Here is a 23750-nt window from a genome sequence, read left to right as displayed (position 1 = left end):
TCGTTGAACTGCGATGAAAGAACATTTGAAAATGGACCATGTTGCGAACCGTCTAGCTTATGTTACTATCCAGCAGGACATTGACTGGAGAAATGTAATTTTCTCCGACGAGGTAGTTGTCTCCAGTAGCACTTATGGCTCTGCCTATGTATATTGTATGGATGACCACCGATATGATGAACGCTTCGTGGGACAACTTCTTAGGTCCGGTCGTGTGAGCATTGTGTGTTGGGGTTGGATGTCATACACTGGAGCAGGGCCTCTAGAATGCATCCACGGCAGTATATGAACACATTTTGGCAAATGTAATGATTCCTTCCACGTGAGAACGGTAACCAGACAGAACACTAGTGTTCCAACAGGAGAACCACCCAGTACACACCGCCAATTGCATTCAAAGATGGTTTACGAAGAGACCTGATGTCGACCTGCTCGAATGGCCTCCAAATTCACTTGATATGAATCAGATTGAAAATGTGCAGGCTAGATTGAAAAGGATCCTATGCTCTAATTGGGCAGAACTACCCATATGAACAGCAGACGAATTGTGGTACAGAGTACTAGATGCGTGGGAGGAGGTGTCACAAATGTAGACCTATTCCATAATCTTGTGGACTCCATGTCATGCAGAATGAGGGCAGTTGTTGATGCAGGTGATTTGTGGACGAAATATTAGTCCCTACCATAAGCATTTTTTTTTTTGTTTATATGTTTTTTGCATAATTTTTGTTTATTTATATTTGACGTGCTTCTGATTTTTGATGACGCAAATAAACTATTAATGTTGTATACAGGCCAGGTCTTGCAACAGATACAACTCAACTAACGGAACTTGCCACGAGCAGCTGTGAACTGCAACCCTGACATGACATTAGATATGGGAACTATCACTCGGTGCAAGGCCGCTGCTGCCGAAGTGGTCCACTCTATCTCTAGACACTCTGTAGAATACCACAAGTTTAAAAATGTATTTTGTAATTCCTTTTTATCACTTATAGACACCCATTTATCATGTTAGCATTCCCACCAGGCAATACGATTACAGTGGAATCTTTCCGAAAATTTCCAGACAGACCATTCCCACCTATACTTTGATGCTTGAAAGACAACGCATTGGTTTAGAAGGCTGTGGAGTGGGCGAAACAGAAATTCAGGATGCTACAACTAGACACTTGTTTATATCAGCCATTCAGTTATGCAATTACATCATAAACACTTTAATTAGGAGCTTATTCACATACTTACGATAATGGCACAATGATGAGATAAGGTCCATTGACCCTCTTCTTCTCCATTAAGTAAGTAATAAGGGCAATTGTCTGAATGGTCTTTCCTAAACCCATTTCATCTGCCAGGATTCCATTGAGGTTGTTGTTGTATAAAGAGACCAACCATTCCAAGCCCTGAAAATACATCAATAATACTCAAAACACACGAATAATGAAGGATATTAAGAAAAAAACTTGCAGCTCTTTAAGAAAAGGAGACATTATTTTGACTAAACTCGTTATGCCAGCCATGACTAAAACTGAAATTAAACTTTTTATGCCATCATTGGTGGAGGGGGGGAGAGAGAGAAAAGATGACGTTTTACTACGTAGAGCATGTAAAATTATATTAACCAATACGACATGCTGCATATCAAATTTAGAATTAGATGAAAATGACAGTGAATATAAAGAAGTAAATGAGGATTCCATCTGCGGTTTAACTATTTCAGTGTTTTATTTTAGCTTTTTATAAAGACAAACATTTTCACTCTTATTTGAGGATCTTCAGGTCTAGCGTTTGACCATGAAAGAGGTTAACAATTTAAATGTACTAATAACACGAAAATAATTGCATTATACATTAAGCGTAATTCACATGACAGATTGTCCATATTGGAAAAGTAAGTAGTTAGTTAGTGGGGTTTAAAAAGGGCGCGTCAACTACTCCTGGCTATTTGCATCTTTATCTAAAATTCTTCAAAAACAAAAACATAAACAATACAATAAGCTAAATGCTAACACGAAACTAAACACATTGCCACAGTAAAAACGAGGTACACAAATACAGTATCCACACGGTGATTCGTAAAAAATCATAAAAGTGAGCAGTTCTCAGACCCTAGGTAGTATTTAAAAAGAAACAATAATATAATAAAACAAATACCACCAGAGATAAATTATATGGCATATTTCAAAACAATAAAATTTTATAAAATATTTGGATGCAAAAAGTCCGAAATGTCAAGTATGTTAAAAATATATATAAAACAGCAAATGTAATCTCCGGATTTAAAGGGTCCAGAGGATAAGCAAAATGAGTCAATAAAAACTAAAACACCCCGTCAAGTCCTGTATTCGATAAAAATCTCAGAACTGTATTTGCACAATTAAAATCATCTGCAAGAGCATCATGTAGAGTCGGCTGAATTCCATATTGCCCATGGTCACAGTCATATTTCCTGCAATGCAATAAAATATGTTTGACCATAATTGGTACATGACATAGGTATCTCACACTGCGGTTGAGGTTCGCCACGTAGGTGGCCATGTGTCAGCCGACAGTGGCCAATTCTCAATCGGGTGAGTAAAACTTCGTGTCATAACACTCTTGTTGACAAATCCCAAACTCTGACAATATTCTTCCTGCTTCATAATTTATTTCCCTCTTGTGCAGACCATTCGTAGCACCGTCCCTTGCTGCAGCATCCACGCCTTCATTTCCTGGAATTCCTACATGACCACACTACTGCAATCTCAGAATCAGAACTTAGAAGTGTGTGGAAAAGCTCCTGGGTTCTCAACACAAGCGGATCATCAGAATTTAAACATTGCAGAGACTGAATGGCTCTTAAAGAGTCGGAGCAGATAAGGCATCCGCTCCGGGGTTCTCTAATTAAAAATAAAACTCTAAAAAAGCATGAAGTTCAGAAGTAAAAACACTGGCATATTGGCTCCATTTATATTTAAATATCTGTCCATTTCCAATGATGGAACAACCAACACAATCATTCACCCAGGATCCATCAGTAAAAACTAAAGAACCGTGATAAAAGTTCACTAAAACGAAGTCTATAAACAAAAGCTGGTGTAAAATTCTTAAAACTCCGACTCAGACTTACATCAAACATGGAAAGTCGCATAATCCACAGCGGAGTTGTGGAATATTCCAGTGTGTGAACTGGTGGTAGGTGGATGTCAAGCTCAGAGAGCAGTTCAAGAAACCAGCTGGACAAAGTCTCTGTGGCTTTGCACTGTATCAGCAGTAAAGAGTTGAATGATGAAAGGAGTCGTAAGTATTTTGCTCAGGCAGTGAGCAGAGCTTAACAACATATGAGCACAAATTATATCGCCGATACAGGGATGATGGTTCTCCTGCTTCGCAATACAGGTATTCTATCCGACTAGTTTGGAAGGCCCTGTAGTGAGTCATATCCCATGGTGATGGATAGCATTTAAAAGACGTAATTTCGATTTAATTGCTGAGCTATAAATAAAACAGCCACAATCCAGCTCTGATCGAATAAGAGCACAGTAAAGGCGTAAAAGCACTGTAAGGGTTTGCACCCCAGTGAACATCTACAAAAGGCATAAAATATTTAAGGACTTTTCACAACGCCTTCTCAAATCACGTATATGCACCTGCCACGTTAATTTATAATCAAAGATAAGGCCCAGAAATCTCGCAGTGTCTGCATATTGCAACTCCAATCCTTTAAGACGCAGTTCAGGATGTGGATGAAGTCCACGACGGTTGTAGAAGTGAACATACTGTGTTTTCAGAGTGGAGTATTTAAAGTCATTGTGACCAGCCCATTTTGATAACACATTGATGACCAGTTGCTACTGTCGACCGATAGATGAAAGATATCGGAGCTGTGATACAAACTGAAGTCATCAACATACAACAGAGAAGATACTCGTCCACCTAAACAGTGGGCAATTTCATTGATCGCAATGCAGAAAAGAAGAATGGTTAATACAGATTCCTGTGAAACGCCGTTTTCTTAGAGGTGTTTGTTAGTAAGTGTGGTGCCTACTCGAACTCGGAAATGTCGCTCTGCCATGAACTTCGAAATAAACATTGGTAGACTGCCACAAAGTCCCCAATCATCTAAATCAAAGGAAACTACCACAAGATGCTCCTTCTTGAGGAAAGCAACTCTAATGGCAGTCTCCAGCCAAACAAGATGGTCTGCAGTTGATCTGTGCTTACGAAAACCACATTGGATATTAGATAATCGCCTTTCCGTTTCAAGTGCCCACATCAGGCATTTACTTATCACTTTTTCCATAACCTTGCATACACAGCTGGTGAGAGAAACTGGTCTGTAGCTTCCAGGTAAAGATGGATCCTTTCCCTGTTTCTCGACTAGGATAACAATGACAGAACTCCAAGCAGATGAAAATATCCTCTCAGTCCAGAGTCTATTATACATTGCCAGCAGAAAGGATTAGTCGGCTGGTGGAAGATGGCGAAGCATGCGGTTATGGATGTTGTCAGGGCCAGGAGAGGTGTCAGGAAATGTGTCTAGTACCGCCTCCAGCTTCTCGGATGTGAACAGTGCATTGTAATATTCTGTGTTATTGGATATAAAATTCAGGTTTCGTTTTTCCGCAGCATCTTTGATTTTTACAAATTCCAGGTCATAATTTCTTGAGCTGCTTATCTGTGCAAATGTGTTAGCAAATATTTCAACAATTTCTATGGGACTGGTAGTCATTATGCCATGGTTCAAAAGGCCTGGAATTACAGAACTATGTTTCCCCACTATTCGATGGACTTTGTCCCATACAATATTAGCTGGAATGTTCTTTCTCAAGGAAGTAATTAATTTGTCCAGGATGTCTTCTTAGCATCGCACACAATGTGATGAGCTTTGGCTCGAAGTTTTTGAACTGAACAAAATTTTCTTGGGTCGGATGGTGCTTAAATTGGTGTAAGGCACATTTGCGGTCTTGCATTGCATCTCTACAGGCATCCATCCACCAGGGGACAGAGAAGCATTTTGGCATGCAGGACGACTGGGGAGATAGACAACTCTGCCGACTGAATCACCACATTTGAAAAGTGATCTACTACAGAGCCAACACTTTCAAGCCCGTTATCATTTAATGAAATGGACTCCGAAAATCCGGCCCAGTCTGCCTTTTTAATAACTCAGTTTGGAGAGAGAGATTCCACAGGACATGAAACGGGCATACGCATCCTGATGGGGTAGTGGTCACTATCATGTAGGTCATGAATCATTGAACACGCAAAATGCGTGGAAAAAACTGGGTTACAAATGGAGATGTCTATCATAAAGTACTGTAAGCCAAGGATAAGTGTGTTGCTTCTCCTGAATTCAGGGTAATGAGATTTAGATGGGTACATACCTCTGCTATTTTATTTCCTCTATTATCATCGGAATTAGAGCCCCAAGAGTGGTGGGATGCATTGAAATTCCCCACTAACAGATATGGAGCAGGTACCTGCGACAGAATATCTTCAATGTCATTTACTGTGAAAGGTGTATCAGGGGGTATATACATAGAAATTATGGAAAACTGAATGCTAGTAGAGTTATTGTGGCAGCTATGCATTGATGTGGAGTGTAATATTTATGACAGAGAAAATGATACTTTGTCAGAATAGAGGGCACAACCTCCATTGGCACGAATACCAGCAAGGTGATCATACCAGTAAACATAGTATCCCGAGATATTCAGGGAATTTTCAGGTCGGAGATGCGTCTCCTGAAGACATAAAATAGCAGAGTTCTGTTCTCTTGATAGATCAAATGTTGTAGTTCTGAATATCTGCTCCGTACACCATTCACGTTCCACTGTATAATATCAATTATCACGAGAAGCTAAATCATGATGGTGGTTTTATGGGGATTTTCTCTTCTATGACTTTGTGCCTTTGACTGCGACAGCTTAGTTTTCGAATTTGGCGACTCGCTTGCAGTATGTCGCCCTCCTTACCGTGACCTCGATCGAGAATGTGTTCCCAATTTCTCTTCCCAATGAGGAGTGCGATGTCGTGACATCCTCACGGGTGTCGAATCTGTCTGGGACGTCACAGCAACTATCTTTTTTGGTTTATAAGGCCTGATTTCAAGGCCACAGCTGTCGTTTGACTCGTCAGTCTGAGTGGCAGCTCCACATAGGTATGGGTTGCGGTCTCAGTTCGCTTCCCAGATAGATCTTCAAGAGATGGTGTTCATGTTGCCACATTAATACCCTTCGTTGCCTTCTGCAATACTGAAGCATACGACTTTTCTGTACATTTCTTTTCGTCATCGAGAAAACGCTTATGAGCCTCGAAGAAGGTAATATTGTCTCTTACCCAAAGTTCTTGAATAGCCTTCTCTATAACATATTTCGGGCAGTCTTTAGAGTTTGAGGTATGGTCCTCATTACAATTCACACAGTGTTCGGAGTGGGGACATGGGGAGACCCCATGGTCACCGTTGCCGCACCGTGCACATATGATGTTCGTGCAACGTTTCTGTGTATGTCTGAACCGTTGGCACCTAAAGCACCACATTTTGTTTGGCACATATGCTCATACCCAACAAATATATACTTCAGTAGGACAGATGTTCCAAAGGTCAAGAACACAGTGCTGAGGGGATAAGTCAGTCCATTCCACTTATGTAACAAACGGTAAGCCTTCGACAAGGACTGTTCTGCCATCTCTTGCTGTATCTCTTCGTCCGAGAAATCGTCCAAAGCATCCGTGTGTACCATTCCCGGCGTGGTATTCAGCGAGGCATGTCGTTCTATTTTAAGAGTAATAGGATAAGACCCCAGCGACTTCGCCTTCAGCAGCGTCTCACTTTGTTTGGGAGATAATGACTCAACCAGTAGGCTGCATTGCGAAGTCTAGTTGCATTCTTGACTGTCCAGTGAGCGTCTCACATACAATGGGCTAATGTTCATTGTTTTTTCCGTCCCATCCAAAGTGATACTAATAAATTTCAGAGGTGGTATTTTTATTTTCATTTTTCCATAGTCCATACCCATTGCACCAGTCACTACTTTTTCCTTGTTCTTGCTTTCGTTGTTTTGGAGGAGAAAAGGAACGCGAGAGAGGCATTTTTAACTGCCCCCCCCCCTACAGAACCGTCAGTCAGCCTGCCGAGGGGGGGGGGGGGGGAAAGAAAAAGACATCTGGAAATACTACATGGTCTGTACCGGCTGTGGGGGCTCCCCACAGCCCGATCCCAAACAACCCACCTCACGCAAGTTACCCTTCAAACTGGGCATTACACACCTAACGGCAAGTCCTACACCAGAGGTGAGCTGCAATTTTATGCCCCTACCACGGGAATAACCGCCCATGGCTCCCCACTCTACACTGAACCGCAGGACTACCCGGCTAATGCCAACCCGACTCCTAAAAAGCTCACCCAATCTAAGCCGAATAATCCGAGATCACATAGCTTCAGGAGACTTGTGTTTGATTACAATGAGACACCAATTTGTTAATACGATACAATACAATATGCATCACTTTATGTCAAACATTATTAACCTAAGGATATACAAGTTAAAAAACAAGGTTAATTTTTTTTTTAATGTTGGCTTATGAATCTCTCTATGATCATATCTCACTATCTTTCAATGAATTGTCTTGGCTCCGGCTGGCTGACAGACGCAGTTTGCATTGCCTTTCTCTTCTCTATCAGATTTTGCATATATCAACCTCTGAATACCTTGCATCACGATTTCATAATCTATCCACACATCATAATCTGTATTTCCGGTCTCAACACAACACTCTATTGTCAGTCCCTCTCTACAGAACTTCCGCGTATTCTTCATCTTTTACAATAGACACTATCCATTCTTGGAATTCATTACCTACAGATGCTAAGGGCTGCTCGATCTTAAATGCTTTTAAGTCCAAAGTGAAACATCTTATTTTAGAATGCACAGTGTCCCAGTGTATATATTAGAACTCACAATTGTAACTAGTTATAAAGTAATCATGTAATTTAATTTATCATCTAGTTCAAGTAACTAATTAAGTTCAATAACCCTCTGGCTTATGCATATTCTTCTGTTTCGTTTCTGTCCTTGGTACACCTGTAACTTTGTTTTGTATTAAAATTATATTATCATGTATTTCTTTTTTATCCTCTGGTTGAGTGGAAGGGACGACGTCATGGCCTTAACTCTGCCAGAAAAAATAAAGCATAATTATTATTACGAAACCGTTATAATTATAACTTATTTCAGTAGAAATATTACAAATATATATACATTGTTTTTGTTAATGTTAAAGACAATGTACGTATTCATATAGGTGTTAAAATCAAATTTTAAAATGTTGAATCTTTTTAAAATCGCTACATAGCCAACTATAATTAATGTTAAACATGTATATTTTGAGATGATAGACGTTTCTAGTGTTACAGCTTGCAATGTGTCTGCATTTTGGTATCATTCTCTAATGTAAGTTGTAACTTTTTTAGGAAGGAAGGCATTAATATAGCATTGAAAACCAATAATAAGTTGAATAATATCATAAACAATAAATTACAGACAACTGGCAAACATTGGAAGGGCAGTACTTATATGTTAAATTGTAAAACCTGCAGCAATAAATATGTCTGTAAGACTAAACAGAACTTTAAAACCAGATTTAATGAACACAAAGCAGACTTTAGAAACAAGACAAAAATCTAAATTTGCAACTCATCTTATAAACAATAATCATGTGTTTACAGATACTCAAAACACTAAAAACCATTAACAATTACATGAACATAAATGTTGATAAATGAAGAGTTATCCAATTTATGGAACCCTCTATACAACCTACACAGAAAATAGTCCTTCTCATAATATATTACATCTGCGAGCATATGCTTGACATTGCAACATTAAATTGTAAGCCACAATCATCCCGGTACCTCTGACTTGATAACAACCTAGGAACATTGCCGACTCGTAAGTATAAAAACTTTTCAATCCATAAAGTATCTAATTATAAATCACTTTTTTCAACACTATTTTTAATTTCTTATCAATAATTATTCAATTTACATTACAGAATGATAGCAATAAGCAGATGCATTTCAAGTCACAACACTCGAAATGGCTGTGACAACCATCTTTCAACTTAAACTATAAGTTACATGTTTAACATTAATTGAAGCATCATCTGAAACAACTTTGTAAGATACAAAAATTGTAAATGGCTGTTTTCCATGTAACAACTTTGTATTACATGTTCTCTTTCTATACTCTTTGTCTTATACATCTATCTTTTCACTCGAAAATTGCCTACCTTGGAACATAAGATGACAGATACCAGAGCAGTTTGTTTGTCACCATTTGCACAAATAAACATCAATAGAGGCAAGAAACGAAACGAAACAAAACAAAATGAAAACAAAATATTGTACAGTGAAAGCGCAATGCAGAGAGACTGGAAAAGAATATACAAGCTCCAGGAATGTAGTACGTCCAAATGAGGTTGGTGAAACAACGTAGTATGTACAATATTGAACTTGTTGCTTGCAAAATAGAATACACTAAGTTAAGACCATGTGACACTCTACTGTTGTACACTTGTAAATTAGTAAAATTTTGTTAATATTGGTAAATAGCATTTAATTTTTTAAATATAATATTATAATTGTTCTAAAATTCTTTATTGTAGGATCGAAACTGAAGTTGCAAACATGGCTGCAGTGTGGAAAATTTTTGTTGCCAAAAAGTGCAGTTGTCTGATCATTTTCGCACATTATCGTACAATGAACAGTTAACGTTCTTTTCAATCAGTTTTTGAAAATTAATGAGCCTAAAAGAAGGAAAGTTCCTGAAAATATTTCTCGCCGAAGTGTGCAACAACGTATCATATGTCTCTAGATAATACAACAGAATGCGTTTGTCAGAAAACGGTATGTGATAATTGAAAGTGACACTCAGGAGACTTCACATGCTAGTTGATAAACTTAGAAACAATGAAGATGTACGTGACAAACGAGGAATTCACAGGAATCGTCCCCAAGCCATTAAAGACCAAGTGAGAGAAATATAAGGGACCATATTTCTTCTTTTGCCAAACAAGAAAGTCATTACTCTCCTGGTAAAGTGCACAAAGAATGTTTGTCATCAAACCTAAATATCACAATTATGTACAACCTTTTCAAAGAGAAATATCCGAAAAATAGTGTATCCCTACGTACAGTACATATAGTGCAGTATTTTGTGAGAACTTCAAACTGAGATTCGGTTTGCCTCAGTCATATACACGTGCATACTGTGATAAAATGTACATGAAACTCTGTGCTGCTGATACTGAAGATGAGATAAAAAAAAATCACTGAAATGACTATTCATCACACGAGAGATTTCATGTAGTGGTTTCCTCATATTTCTGTACACTACAATTAATTACATGCATTCAACACACCCTGAATTCTTTCTCTTATCATCCTTCTCTCCTTCTATTTTCCAATATATACATTTGAGGCATTCAGAAGTCAACATGATTAACTCCTTTTCCAAAGATTTTGAGATATTCAAGGTTAAAGTTAAACACACACTATTAATTGTGTGATGTAGTCGAGAAGAATACTGCAGTCTGTGGGCTTTTTACTGAACTATGGAGCAAATCACATTGAGCACTGAAAATATGGTCAATTTAATACATTGCCAACTTATAAACTTTGAAATAACCAAAAGTGGAGTTAATCATGTTGATTCTGAACGCCTCATTTAATCTCTACTCTAATCTACTATTTCCTACCTCTATCCTTTATGAAATATCTTAAAAACTTCCCTTTATTTATCATCCCTCTATCCCATTCTGACTATTATGAAATACTTGTCTACATTACTCTTGTTTAGAAACATTCCTGGCTGCAATCTACTATTCCTTCTCTACTATCACTGTTATCTTTCTTCAATATTATCCCTAATTTCCCGTTTAATGAAGATTAATAGCATGCAGAAAAATGAAATAGTTTCAAGCAAAATTTACTGGTCATTTGATGCCAATGTCTACGTTCAACTTTGCTGAACATCATTCTATCGTAATTATAATGAATTTCGCCTTACAAATGCTCCTACTTCAGAAATGAAATTCACACCAGACTGGTCTAAATGATCAAATACATGGCAACCAACCAAAAACATACATGTAAATGTAAAAATTCAACCTCATGTAATGGTCATAATGAGAAGAATACTGTTAGTATTAATCTCCAGTATTAGAGTACTAATTGATTATATGATATCCACACAAATCTTTACAATTGTGAATGAAACGAAACTTTCGCATTACACTACTCTCAGATACCGGAAGGCAACATCAGAATTCAACCAGTAAATTCATCTATACATAAAAGTATGAACTGTAGTTTGACAATCTTGTTGATACAAAGATTCTAAAATTTTTTGCTTATGACACTGACTGATCGAATGACATAAGTTATAGATTTATGTATTACAGTAAACTAGGGTTGCCATATTTTGATAAGCAAAAAAGAGGACACTTTATTGACACCTACTTCTGAATAGATCGCTATCATAGATCATGTACAATAGTGATATATGTATAGCATGTAGACTATTGAAGCTGAGAAATATTGCTAGTAGTAATTTTCTTAACCTTAAGTTACAAAATAATAATACAAACAAATAAATTGGTTATAATTTAATCTTTATAGCCACGAGTCTAACTATAAATCACAAAAAACCATGAAAATAACACACAATTACAATACTTTGGTATCCTATATTGTTACAAAAAAATTATCTTATGATCTGTCACTTTGAGATGCACTTTGTCCATCTTTATGATGCTGACTGGCCCAAGCATATTTCTCTGTAGATCTGTTTATTACTTAAAAGATAGTTCTGAAATTCTATGCACGTAACATGCTTATAATTATACTGAATTAGCAATATACTTCACACTGAATCCACAAATAAGTTTCCTCTTTCTTTGCTCCAATGAGTTTGAATTAAAGAGAAAATGTGTTCCACGTTTGCATTATGTGATGCAATACCAAAAACAAACGGTGCAATCTTAAAAAATTGTAAGTGGCACACAATGTTAGAGGACTCAAAATACTGATGTGCCTGAAGACTAACTAACTCATCTTTGTGTTGATTCACAAATTTCTTGAGGTTGCAGAACTGATCAAAGCACTTCACATCATCTATGGAGACATCCCTATCCAGAAGAAATTTGATGGAATATTGTACCTTGTCCCAGTCAAGTGATTCACTAAAAGACATCCAAATGGAGCACGATATCTCTTTCAAGGGCTCTAACCCTTTTTTTAAATATTTTATGCAACAGTCATATATGTAATCTACTTCAACTCAGAATTTGTGACACCTGGAATCAAGACCCTCCTTATGCTTTTCCTCTAGAAGACTCTTAACTTTGAGAGACATAAAGTTGTTCTTCTTACGTAACAGTGAGCATATCCTGAACATGAATGAGAATTTTCAGAACCTCCACAACTGAATTATTTTCCCTTTCAAGTTCTGAAATATACGAGTGAAACATACTCATAAGAGACTCCAAATGAAATAAATATAATTCATTAACTCGTCTTCAAAGAACTTTTGTGGCTTATTGAGTGAGAGATAAAATGCCCTGAGAACTGAAAACATGTGAATGAGTCGAGAGATGCCTGGAAATAATGACAACCACCTTGTCTTGTTATGAGATAACAGTAACAGGTTTTTGTACTCAATGTCTACAAATTTGCAATACTGTTTTAACTGCTCCATTCGCACTGTACAGATGTGAAAGTACTGGTATAAATTGAAAATAATATAATCTTCATCTTACGATGTTTGGTGACTTATACACATCTGTTGATGTGACATATGGAAAATTTTTCTTTCATACCATGGCATGATTGTGACTATAATAGTATTTAAATTCATTAATATGTCACATCAACGGACGTGTATACATCACCAAACATCGTAAGATGAAGATTACATTTGTAAAGTTTCTTTCAACCCATAAGCAGTGCTGACTAGATCAGATGCTATGGACAGTACTCTATAACAGAGTCGCCAGTATGAAAGGATAATTCCAAGCCTTTGGCGTGAGACGAACTCGATAGCTCAGTGGTAGAGCACCTGACCGGAGAACAGGAAGTCGCAGGTTCGATTCCCGCTCGAGGTTGTGAAATTTTTCTTTCATACCATGGCATGATTGTGACTATAATAGTATTTAAATTCATTAATGAAAATAATACTTTCACCATCAACATCCAGAGTGTCTGCTGCTTGATGAACACTTACTTACTTACTTCTGGCTTTTAAGGAACCCGGAGGTTCATTGCCACCCTCACATAAGCCCGCCATTGGTCCCTATCCTGAGCAAGATTAATCCATTCTCTATCATCATATCCCACTTCCCTCAAATCCATTTTAATATTACCTTCCCATCTATGTCTCAGCCTCCCTAAAGGTCTTTTTCCCTCCGGCTTCCCAACTAACACTCTATATGCATTTCTGGATTCGCCCATGTGCTACATGCCCTGCCCATCTCAAACATCTCGATTTAATGTTCCTAATTAATCCCACGTAAATCTGCAGTAGCAAAATTCAGACTGCTTACAGAACACGATTATTTGGTCAAACACTTGAATAAAACAGGAATTTACACAAATCCAAATTGCCCTCTATGCAACAAAGAAGAAATGACTGAAGATCATCTACAAACCTGTGAAGTTCTACCTGATGGATCCACCACAGAGAAATATTGGAGAGCAAGAATGCTAATGGCTTCATTGCCAAAGCCCGGCATTAGATAACAACAACAACAACATGTTCCTAATTATGCAAGGTGAAGAATACAATGCGTGCAGTTCTGCGTTGTGTAACTTTCTCCATTCTCCTGTAACTTCATCCCTCTTAGCCCCAAATATTTTCCTAAGCACTTATTCTCAAACACCCTTAACCTATGTTCCTCTCTCAAAGTGAGAGTCCAAGTTTCACAACCATAAAGAACAACCGGTAATATAACTATTTTATAAATTCTAACTTTCAGATTTTTTGACAGCAGACTGGATGATAAAAGCTTCTCAACCAAATACAGTTATTCAAAATGTTGCTGGACATCCCACACCAATTAAAGTTTTGTTGCGTACCAGTAACTCTTTCTTCAACTTCGGAAAAGCATTTCTTCCTTATAAATCCCGTCGTATCCCTCCAAACATTGTGTTGCAGTTATCACTTGTGAATGCTATGCATTTCTTTACCAGTTCTTTATGATCATCTACAATTCACAATCACTGCCATCTACACCAACACCTGCCATGTCACTGGAAAACACAAGTATGAAACAAAGATGATGATCAAAGTGGAATTGTGAAACATGTTGGTCGAATGCAAACGGAAAAATGGGAAAACCCCAAGAAAAACCCTTACAACCTTAGCTTTGTCCGCAGCCATCACTGTTCATATGCATTTTATTAAAATATCAGTTTTCCAGAAGGCAATCTCTCTGTGGAAAAAAAGTGAATTGAGAGTAACACATTTCACACGCCAAAGCAAATGTAAACATTATGGCTGTAATTATATTACCACTTACTCTTATTTGGTATTCTTTCAGTTTTCCATTCACCATTATTGATGCCTGCTCAGTCACCTTTTCCGTAATTGTATGTGCAATGCTGAAAAAAGAAACAAATTATATGCGATAATTACTATTACAATTTCTTCTAATGACTGATTCAAACTGATTGGAGGTTGTGTTTTTTTTAGTCTTTTTTCAAATTTAGAAATAATGAGGCAAATGGACTAGGATTTATATTATTTTTAAGTAATTTATAAAACAGAAATAGAAAAATGATTTAATAAACAGTAAAATGTAAAGTGCACGTACTTCACCTTACAAAATAATAACTCAGAGTCATCCTTCCAAATATGTACAGATATGGAATTAAAATTTGGAGCGAGTCTTGATGGGAGTCACCTGTATGAAGGTAACAATTTCGCATGACTGTCCACAAGTAACATATATACAGGGCTCTTGTTTACTTTACATAGGGAGTGTGTTGTAAACAAAAATTACACATTAACGGAGCTTCAAATTTTATTTCCATATCTGTACGTCATATGAACTTCTATCATCTCAATTACTTCGTATTAAATAGTTTTAAAACAAAATCACTGAACTAAGAATTGTATATCTTAATATGGGTCCACTTTAATGTAATATATTGGGTTGGTGAATAAGTTCGTAGCGTTTTTATTTCGCATGTTGGTACTCCGATTGCTATGGACTTATTTATAGATTGTTATTTTTTATTTGAAGTTCAACTGTGCTTAAGTTTACATATTGAAGTTTTCATTTTTGCAGACAGTGAGTGGAGCCGTTGATGCTAGAAAATGGAGTGTCAAGTGGAGAAATTGGAACATTTCCAACATATTCTTCTTTTTTGAGTTCAATAGAGGGGTGAAAGCAGCAGAGGCAGCCAGAAACATTTGCGCCGTGTATGGGGACAATGCTATTGGAAAGAGCATGGCAGAAAAATGGTTTTCTCGTTTTAAGGAGGGTTGTTTTGACATTAGTGACACTCCACGTTCAGGAAGACCTTCAGGGTTTGATGAAGACTGTTTAAACACATTAATTCACAATGGTCCACGTCAGTGTACCTGAGAACTTGCAAATGTGATGAACTGTGACCATTTCACCATCATGCGACATTTATTGCCACCAACTGAGATGTCTTGCACACGTAACCCAAGAAAAACGACCAACAAAACTGCGTGAAGTGATAGTATTCCATGATAACGCCCGTCTGCACTCTGCTAACCTGACAGAAAACACTATCCAGGAGTTGGGTTGGGAAATCATTCCGCACCCACCTTATTCACCTGGTCTTGCGCCCTCAGATTTTCACCTTTTCCGCTCTCCATCGAACAACCTTCAAGGAACTTCCTTTCCGGATGAAAATGCACTCCGAACATGGCATGACGACTTCTTTAACTCAAAACCACGCGATTTCTACAGGCGTGGAATCGAAAAACTACTCCAGCATTGGCAGACTGTTGTGAATAGTGAAGGCGAATATATTGTTGATGATTAACTTCTCTCTTATGTATAATAAACTTATGAAAAATCACTACGGAATTATGCACCAACATATTCCCATGAATCCATTGCATAAATGTTTTCAAAATGGGGAATACTCGTATTTCAGCGGAAATTAAGATTACTTTTAAAAAGAAACTCTTACGAAAATAAATCACTTCTGCAATTTCTTTAGAAAAACTTAATTCAAATGAAACTAAATAGGAAATGATCATTGGGAACTAATCCAGTTTTCTAAGAGTTTTGGAAATATAATTACCGCACAATTAATGTGATTTATTTATGTAATTATTTGTAAGTTCTGAATATGAGTAAAATTCTAGATATTATGTGAAAATACGTATTTGAAAGCAGCAAGACTAAAGAGATCTCTCACGTTCACCAAAAATTTAAACAATACATTTTTAATAACCTGTTTACATACTGTACAAAAAGAAAACAAAAATTTGTCATGGTTAATAGCCATAACTTTATTCCTTTGCCTACATTATAACAGCAGCAGTAATTTAAGTGACCACTTTTCTTTCATATTTTCAATTCAAGTTTGTGTTCAATTCTGCATTACCCTGTGTATTATACTACGTCATTCCGAAGATACTAAATAATTTAAGAAATATGATGCTCAAAAACCAAATATAATATACTGGTATCACTGAAAAATTGTTTTTTTTTCTAACACCACTTCAAATTTCCATACCATGTCTTCAATTTGTAACATGACATTCCTGCAGGTCATGCAACTGATCATATTCTTCTGGCAAGCCTTCAAGTGACTAAGCTAGGGTCCTCCTCATATTCTCACAGTAGGTAATCATGGGACTAGTGAGGCCACTTACTAGGCAGAGTCTAGATCACAACCCTACTGATGCAAAAGCACAAAAAAATCTTCAATCAACTGAATCATGAATTATTACAACACTCGGGAAAAAGAATTGTAATTGCATGTATGAGGGGAAAGAATAAGCTATGCATCTATGTTTTAAATGAAGCAAAAGAAACATTGACATTAGGATTAGCACTACATGCATAAAAATTTCACTCGGCTGGATAGTGGTGATGAGGGGGTAATATAATGTGAGCTTTTATTGTTTTATATGAGGTAATTTTGCCTCTTCACATGCCCATGAAAGTGAAGAATATTAACTTCATATTTACCATTCTACAAATGAAAGACATGCTAACAGTGTTACAAGGTATAAAACTCCGAAGATTTTCTTATTTAAAACAAGTAATTTATTTACTCAGTTTTTAAGCATAAAGTTTCTGAAATTACATGCTTTTTAATCACTCTGTGTTATGTGACTCCTGTGGGAGGCACAGTAAAAAACTGATTTAAAGCTTCAGTTCTCCTACATACAATGAAAAGGCTGGTTTATTCCTTACAGGCCTATGCACTGTCACTGTTGAAATGTGTCTTTCTTCTGTCTAAGACCTGAGTGATATTCTATGTTTGAAACATGGCTGTTACAACTGTCTTCTTGTATATTATACAACAGAAAATAAACTGATACAATCAATGCTGAAAATAACCTTCCGTATTTCTTTCTTCCCATGTGCATAAACATTTTATTTTTCATATTTTCAGTATTTAACAACGCATATGTGCTAACTCTACCTCACCTGTAATATGTCTGTTCTTCTGTATAATTCTTGTACTCATCATCTTCTACTTTGGCCTTTTGTATCACAACTTTTGCCTTTTCTTCTTCTGACATCTTGGGATTAAGCGAGTTATCATCACTGTTCTTCTTCACCTCTGTTTGGGGAGAAGGGAAACAATGATGTTAATATTTATAGCATAGAAAAGCACCATGGCAAATGGATTGCTGCAGAGAAAATAGCGACCTTTATCCATCACATTCACAATGCTTGTAAATACCTATCATACAGAACTTTCTCCCTAAATAACAAATATGAGTAACTTCCTATTTCAACAACAAGCAGACATTGTCTTCTCCCAGTCTGTCATCCATTTAAACTTCTTTCACTGCTATTTCTAATTAAAACTGAAATGTATTCTTTGTACCAGTAAAACTCATTTTTGATAGTCAAGTGCCAAAAGTTCTTCTTCCCATACACACTATAAGCTAATGACAACACAGTTTATCTCAAATATTAATAACGAGTTTGTTTATTTTGTATAATACTCAGAAAGAAGAGCCACAGTTTCTCAGAAAATGCAGTACATGTGTACTTTTCATATGAGAACAAGTCAGTGATTTTTATAAACTACTTAAGAAGGATTTTGCTATCCATAGGATGTCCAGAGTTTTCCAGTAAAATACATATATATTTCGAATGCTAATATTAAGCCTCGTCTCCACTATTAAACATTTAACAACAACATGTTAAATATAACAATGTTGAATTTAACATGTGTATGGACATTTCAAGTCTCGACTTAACATGTTAGCTGAGTATGTTGAAGTTAACACTTTTAACATGTTGGTGTGTTTTCCAGCAGCAATGGAAAACGTATCAAGTCAATTCATTTGCTCGTGCAATGTCGGTACAATTCGGCGAAGTTCATACAGTTTCCATAGCAACTAACTTTCGATTTTGTGGCGCGTAACTAGGAGCACCTCTTGATAATTTTTATACGATCCTTGGTATTGGCTGTAAGTTGTTCGAAGTAGTGGAGTGGACAAAAGAAAATATCATCAGAATAAAATTAATGCACTGATGGAAAAGCCTTGTTTGTGGAATGCGTCTGCGAAAGAATACAGAGACAAAACAAAGAAGGCTGACTGTTTTAGAGAACTGGAATTATATTATTTAATTGTTCCCGAAAATACAATTGAGAGTTTTCGCACTCTCGTCGTACGCTAAACGTTAATGCTATGTTGACGCCAGTAATCGTCGTATTTGGTGATGTATGTTAATGTTTGTAAAACTTCGGAAAGAATAATTATACAATATTACACGCTTCTTTAACATCTATCATGTCGTAGGTCACATGATAGTCAATTAATCACGCTGTAATTTTTTTAATCGAGATGAAATGGCTGCTCTTAAATTGTGTCTTTCTTTGATGTAAGAGGAAGTATTTTTGCAGCACTATATTAAAATCGTGTTCTGACATTCCCTGCAAGTTTTTGAATCCAAATCGATCTTCAACTATAATTTCGTTTAGAATGTTTTGTGCATTGTGTCTTTTACTAAGATACAGTCGCACTCACATTCTCATTTTCTTCCTTTTCAAGGCCTTGTAACAAGCAATAGAGGCAATTACAAAAGTCAAATCATCATCTGATTCCTTTGTCCAAGGTTTGAAAATAAGACACTATCTACATTAAAATCTCATAAATTGTTTATGGTGGACTATGCAAAGAAAGTCAAGTTTAACATGTTTAACAGTGTGGACAAAGTGTTAAATGAAATTAGCATTAACATGTTCAATCGACATGTTGGGATGTTAATGGTAAACAATTTAACATTTAACAAGTTGTTGTTAAATGTTTAATAGTGGAGACGAGCCTTTACACACAAACATATAGGTAGAGTAATAGAAAGCATTCTGAACACCCGATATCTGTATCTTCATTGTTTGACAGATGCTACCAATAACTACACAAATTTTATTCCCTTCAATCTTTATGAATTGTATTACTACGATCAATATACTGGACTATCATTTTACATAAAACTAAATATTTGGAGTACTTGATCATTATTACTTCTCTCGAGTAAAATATTCTCAATACTTCAGTTGGCAGAGCTGACATTTCTTGGTTGGGACAACACTTCTCTCCCCCATCTCCCTGGTGAGGTCCGACCTACCAGTGAGTGAGAGGTGTGTTTACCTAAAACTCAAGAGAACCTAACAGTACTGTTTTTTAATCCTTTGAACGAGAGAGATATGTTGCATTTAACCAGTTTCACCACTTCCAATATTCATTTTTAAACTGCGGTAATGTTTTGTCATTTCGTCTAGTTTCAGCAAATCAGTAGCTACAGTGTTAAGTGTAAATCAGTTTCTGAAGACGTACTTGTTTCAATTACTTGAGATGACTCCTATAGCATTGGCACTATATTGGATGTGATGGATGAAGCATTTGCTATCGACGGAAAGGTGGTGTTATGTTAAGTGTGTGATAGGAAAATTAGGTGCGCAATGAAATCCCGGTTAGAACAACATACACATAGTGCTTTACACAATAAAAACAAGTACTTCCCACTCATAGATACGAACATTCCAGGTTCCTGAGTACTGATTGCTCCTAGAAAAGTACTGTAGTCGATAAATTCCTAATGATTTGACACTCAGAAAGATTATCTCGATTTTGTCATCAGTTTTAGACAGTCTCTTACTTTTTACTCTTAAAAATTGCGAAAATTTCGCGAGGATGAATGAAAAAAATTCGAAATACACACTTAATAATTGGGGTGCGAAAATTACGCAAGTAAATAAGGTATAAAGTTTTCTGACAACTGCTCTCGAACATAGCATTAGAAGAAAGAGTTTCTGATATTTATTTAATGTGAACATACATAAAATATTAAGAACTTGGCATAAAGAATGTAAACTGCAGAAAATATTACATAAATAAGAACATTCCTCTGAACATGAGTTAACAATACATTACATCCATGATCCTACAGATGCAAGAATTTTAACTATGTTCATGATGGTTTCGTATGGTTGGAAAATCAAGTTAATACGACTGAGAAAATATATTTTACAGTAAAATTCTGATAAAATGTTTTCCCTGGAACTATACGAAATGTTTTAACTGGAGGAGAAAATCAAGCTAAAAATTGTTTTGCAATGATCAATCATACTAAAATCAAATACGAGAGTTTCAATATGAAGACACTATTTAAATAAATATCTGTGACTTCTTTACAGCAACCTTAAATTCTAGTTATTCCAACTAAACAAATTAACAATTACCATTATTATCAAATCTGCAATATAGCATCGCTGTGTCATCTTCTTGACTGACTTTGAAGCATGTTGCTTCCCGAGGCCAAAGGTTGGCAACCTATCTTTTCAGAATATCTGTTTTTTTTGGAACTGTTATCACAACTTTACATTAACTCAAAAGTGAAATATTTTTTGTTAGGGTCTTCTAATGAATATAATATCCAATGCATGTGGATAGAAGGATGCCAAGCGGCAATTTAGTACAGATTGAAATGCAATGTATTATAAAGACTAATGTTTTATACATTACCTCTGTCTTCTTCTTCATAATCATCAGTATCGACATCAGTGTCATCATCATCCTCATCTTCATCATCATCTTCACGAGGAGCAGCTTCCCATCCAGGGTGCATCTCCAACCACGTTTGGAACTGACTTGCTAGCGGAGCTTCATCTCCACATAGAATTTTTCCTGAAACAAAATAAAATTCAAACTCATCACATTTACATGATGGAATACAAGATAAAATTCACATATATGCTATTTGGACTAATGGGCATAATGTAATGCATGGATAAAAGTAAAGTTACAGGAAAAGTCCATCCTCAATTTACATGCTGTTAAATCACAATAATGGAAAATTATTTTAATATTACCTTTTTATTAATCCAAGAATCTGAATTGAAAAAAAAAAAAGTGCACGCATGCATACACCATCAATAATAATTTCCCAAGAATAGATAACATAGTTTTTATTTACGAATGAAACAGGACTGTTAATCACTACAGACAGCAATGTGGTACAATATCACTACTAATGCAAGAGGGAAAATAATGGAGTATCTCAATTCACACCACCCGTACCTAACCAATGAGGAAAGCAACTAAGCACAAGAGGCAAAAGTTATATCGATCTAACAATAGCCAATGGTCAGCTACTGTCGAGAATGAGCCAGTGGGATATTAATAGTGAAAAAAGCTGCTCTGATCAACGATACATAAAATTTTGTATTACGCAACTTAGAGCGCAATTTTCAAGGCACAAAACATATAATAAAAGACGTATATTTCCATAAATTTAAAGAAATCCTAAGAAAGAAATTTTCAGCAAAAGTCTCTGGCTTGGTAAACAGAAATGAAGGAGAAGACTTAGATGAGGAACTATGTAAACTGGCAAGCATAGAAAGTGATACCGAAAAAATTGTAAAGGAATGTGACCAAATAATAAACACAGCATATAGGAAATGTTTTAAAATGTCCAAGCCAAAATAAAACTTAGTTCAGAAAAAAATCTGTTCCCTGGTATCTGTGACCTATCTGGTAGCAACATTCTCCGGAGAGAATATTTGCCTCTCTTGACAAAATCCAGGAAAGTAGAAGTCATTGCAGCTTTAAAAAATAACAAAAGTTGCTGTGATGTCTGACGAGACACAGACAAAAACGGCAGAGCAATTTATACTGTCCTCCTTTCTACGGTGGAGTCCTCAAGTCCCAAGAGCAGTATGTGGCTGCAGGATCTCTCCTCTGTGGCTGCAGTCAGTCCAATGGACGAAGCTGTGCTAGAGTCATTACTGAAGCACTGCAAGAGATGGAAGTAAATCGTGCATTTGTGAGTGATTCTGCCACATACATGACTTCTTGCCTTGCAGGGTTGTCACTCCTTCCAGACGATGCTGTCCACATTCAGTGCTGGGCACATAAAGTTAATCATGTTGAAGGATGGTTTGTCTTCACTGAACGACTTAGTAGTTGCTGTGAAGCAAACCTTTCTGCATGTCAGGAAGAAATGCTATGTCTTCCAACAATTCTTGCAGGAGAGAGATTCCAGTGCTAGGTTGTTTCCCATTCCTGTCTTAACACAGTGGAATTCCTGGTTGAAATCAGTTGAGTGGCTGGCAGACAATTGGGTTATCCTTTTTTAATTTCTTCACTCCAGTCAATAGGCAGTGCATCCTTCCGCCTTCAGAATAGTGAAGAAGATGAGTCGCAGATGCTTCATGTACAGGCACTGTAGCTTCATTCATAAAGCCATTGTTGGTGAGGATAGAGACAAATTCTAATCCAATTGCTGCAGAGGTGTACCCCAAGCTACAGGTACCTTCAACAGCAAGGTGGAGGAGGGGCAGAACAATGGAGGAGATGGGTCATTCTCATGAAACCCGTCACTTTTGGAACCCAAAAATGGCAACAACTGAAACTGTGAGGAGATTAATTTTTTTCTAGGTATTGGTTAAAGGTGTGAAAGATAAGTCAGGTGTGTTAGTGGCCATGTCTAAATCTTCCTGTGCTGCGAGAAATAAAACAAAATCAATTTTCAGATTCCATGGTATCCACAGCATCTCCACGGTGTCCACAGTTTTAATCCGTGGATTATTTCTTTGGCTCCGTAAAGGCAATTTGATTTACACACTGACTTGAAATCAATACTGAAAATAAATGAGTCACAAATTTTATTATTCATAATAATATTAACTGATTGTTATTAGATATAATGCGATTGAGCCATGTTACAAATTGAAATAAGTATTTATGTTCACTCGCAAACATTTTTTATTAATAATGTGAAGTATTGCTAACAGTGATAAGCATATTAATTTATATGTTTATAAATAATAATACCATATTGGATTACACTTTTTTACTTGTTATTTAACGACGCTATATCAACTACTCGGTTATTTAGCGTCGATGGAATTGGTGATAGCGAGATGGTATTTGGTTGGATGAGACCAGGGATTCGCCATAGATTACCTGACAGTCACCTTACGGTTGACGAAACCTCGAAAAAACCCAACCAGGTAATCAGTCCAAGCGGGA

At 36.5% G+C, this 23750-nt stretch overlaps 1 protein-coding gene across 8 annotated transcripts in view; it reads right to left on the bottom strand.

The window, feature by feature from the left end:
- Window positions 1–23750, bottom strand: part of LOC138707363 (ATP-dependent helicase brm-like) — a 233327-nt gene that overhangs the window by 122893 nt on the left and 86684 nt on the right. For all 8 annotated transcript variants that reach the window (XR_011334196.1, XM_069836654.1, XM_069836649.1 and 5 more), the window contains 4 exons: window positions 21243–21404; window positions 17686–17821; window positions 14560–14641; window positions 1246–1403 (listed from right to left, as the gene is read on the bottom strand). Coding sequence is in view for 7 of the 8 variants with exons in the window: in XM_069836654.1 (XP_069692755.1) it covers window positions 1246–1403; window positions 14560–14641; window positions 17686–17821; window positions 21243–21404 (538 nt within the window). In the remaining variant the exon portion in view is untranslated. The remainder of the gene's footprint in view (window positions 1–1245; window positions 1404–14559; window positions 14642–17685; window positions 17822–21242; window positions 21405–23750) is intronic.

Source organism: Periplaneta americana, chromosome 10 (assembly GCF_040183065.1).
Source record: "Periplaneta americana isolate PAMFEO1 chromosome 10, P.americana_PAMFEO1_priV1, whole genome shotgun sequence".
Taxonomy (NCBI): domain Eukaryota; kingdom Metazoa; phylum Arthropoda; class Insecta; order Blattodea; family Blattidae; genus Periplaneta; species Periplaneta americana.
The sequence above is the reverse complement of the archived record's forward strand: the minus strand, read 5'-3'. Positions and strand labels throughout refer to the sequence as shown.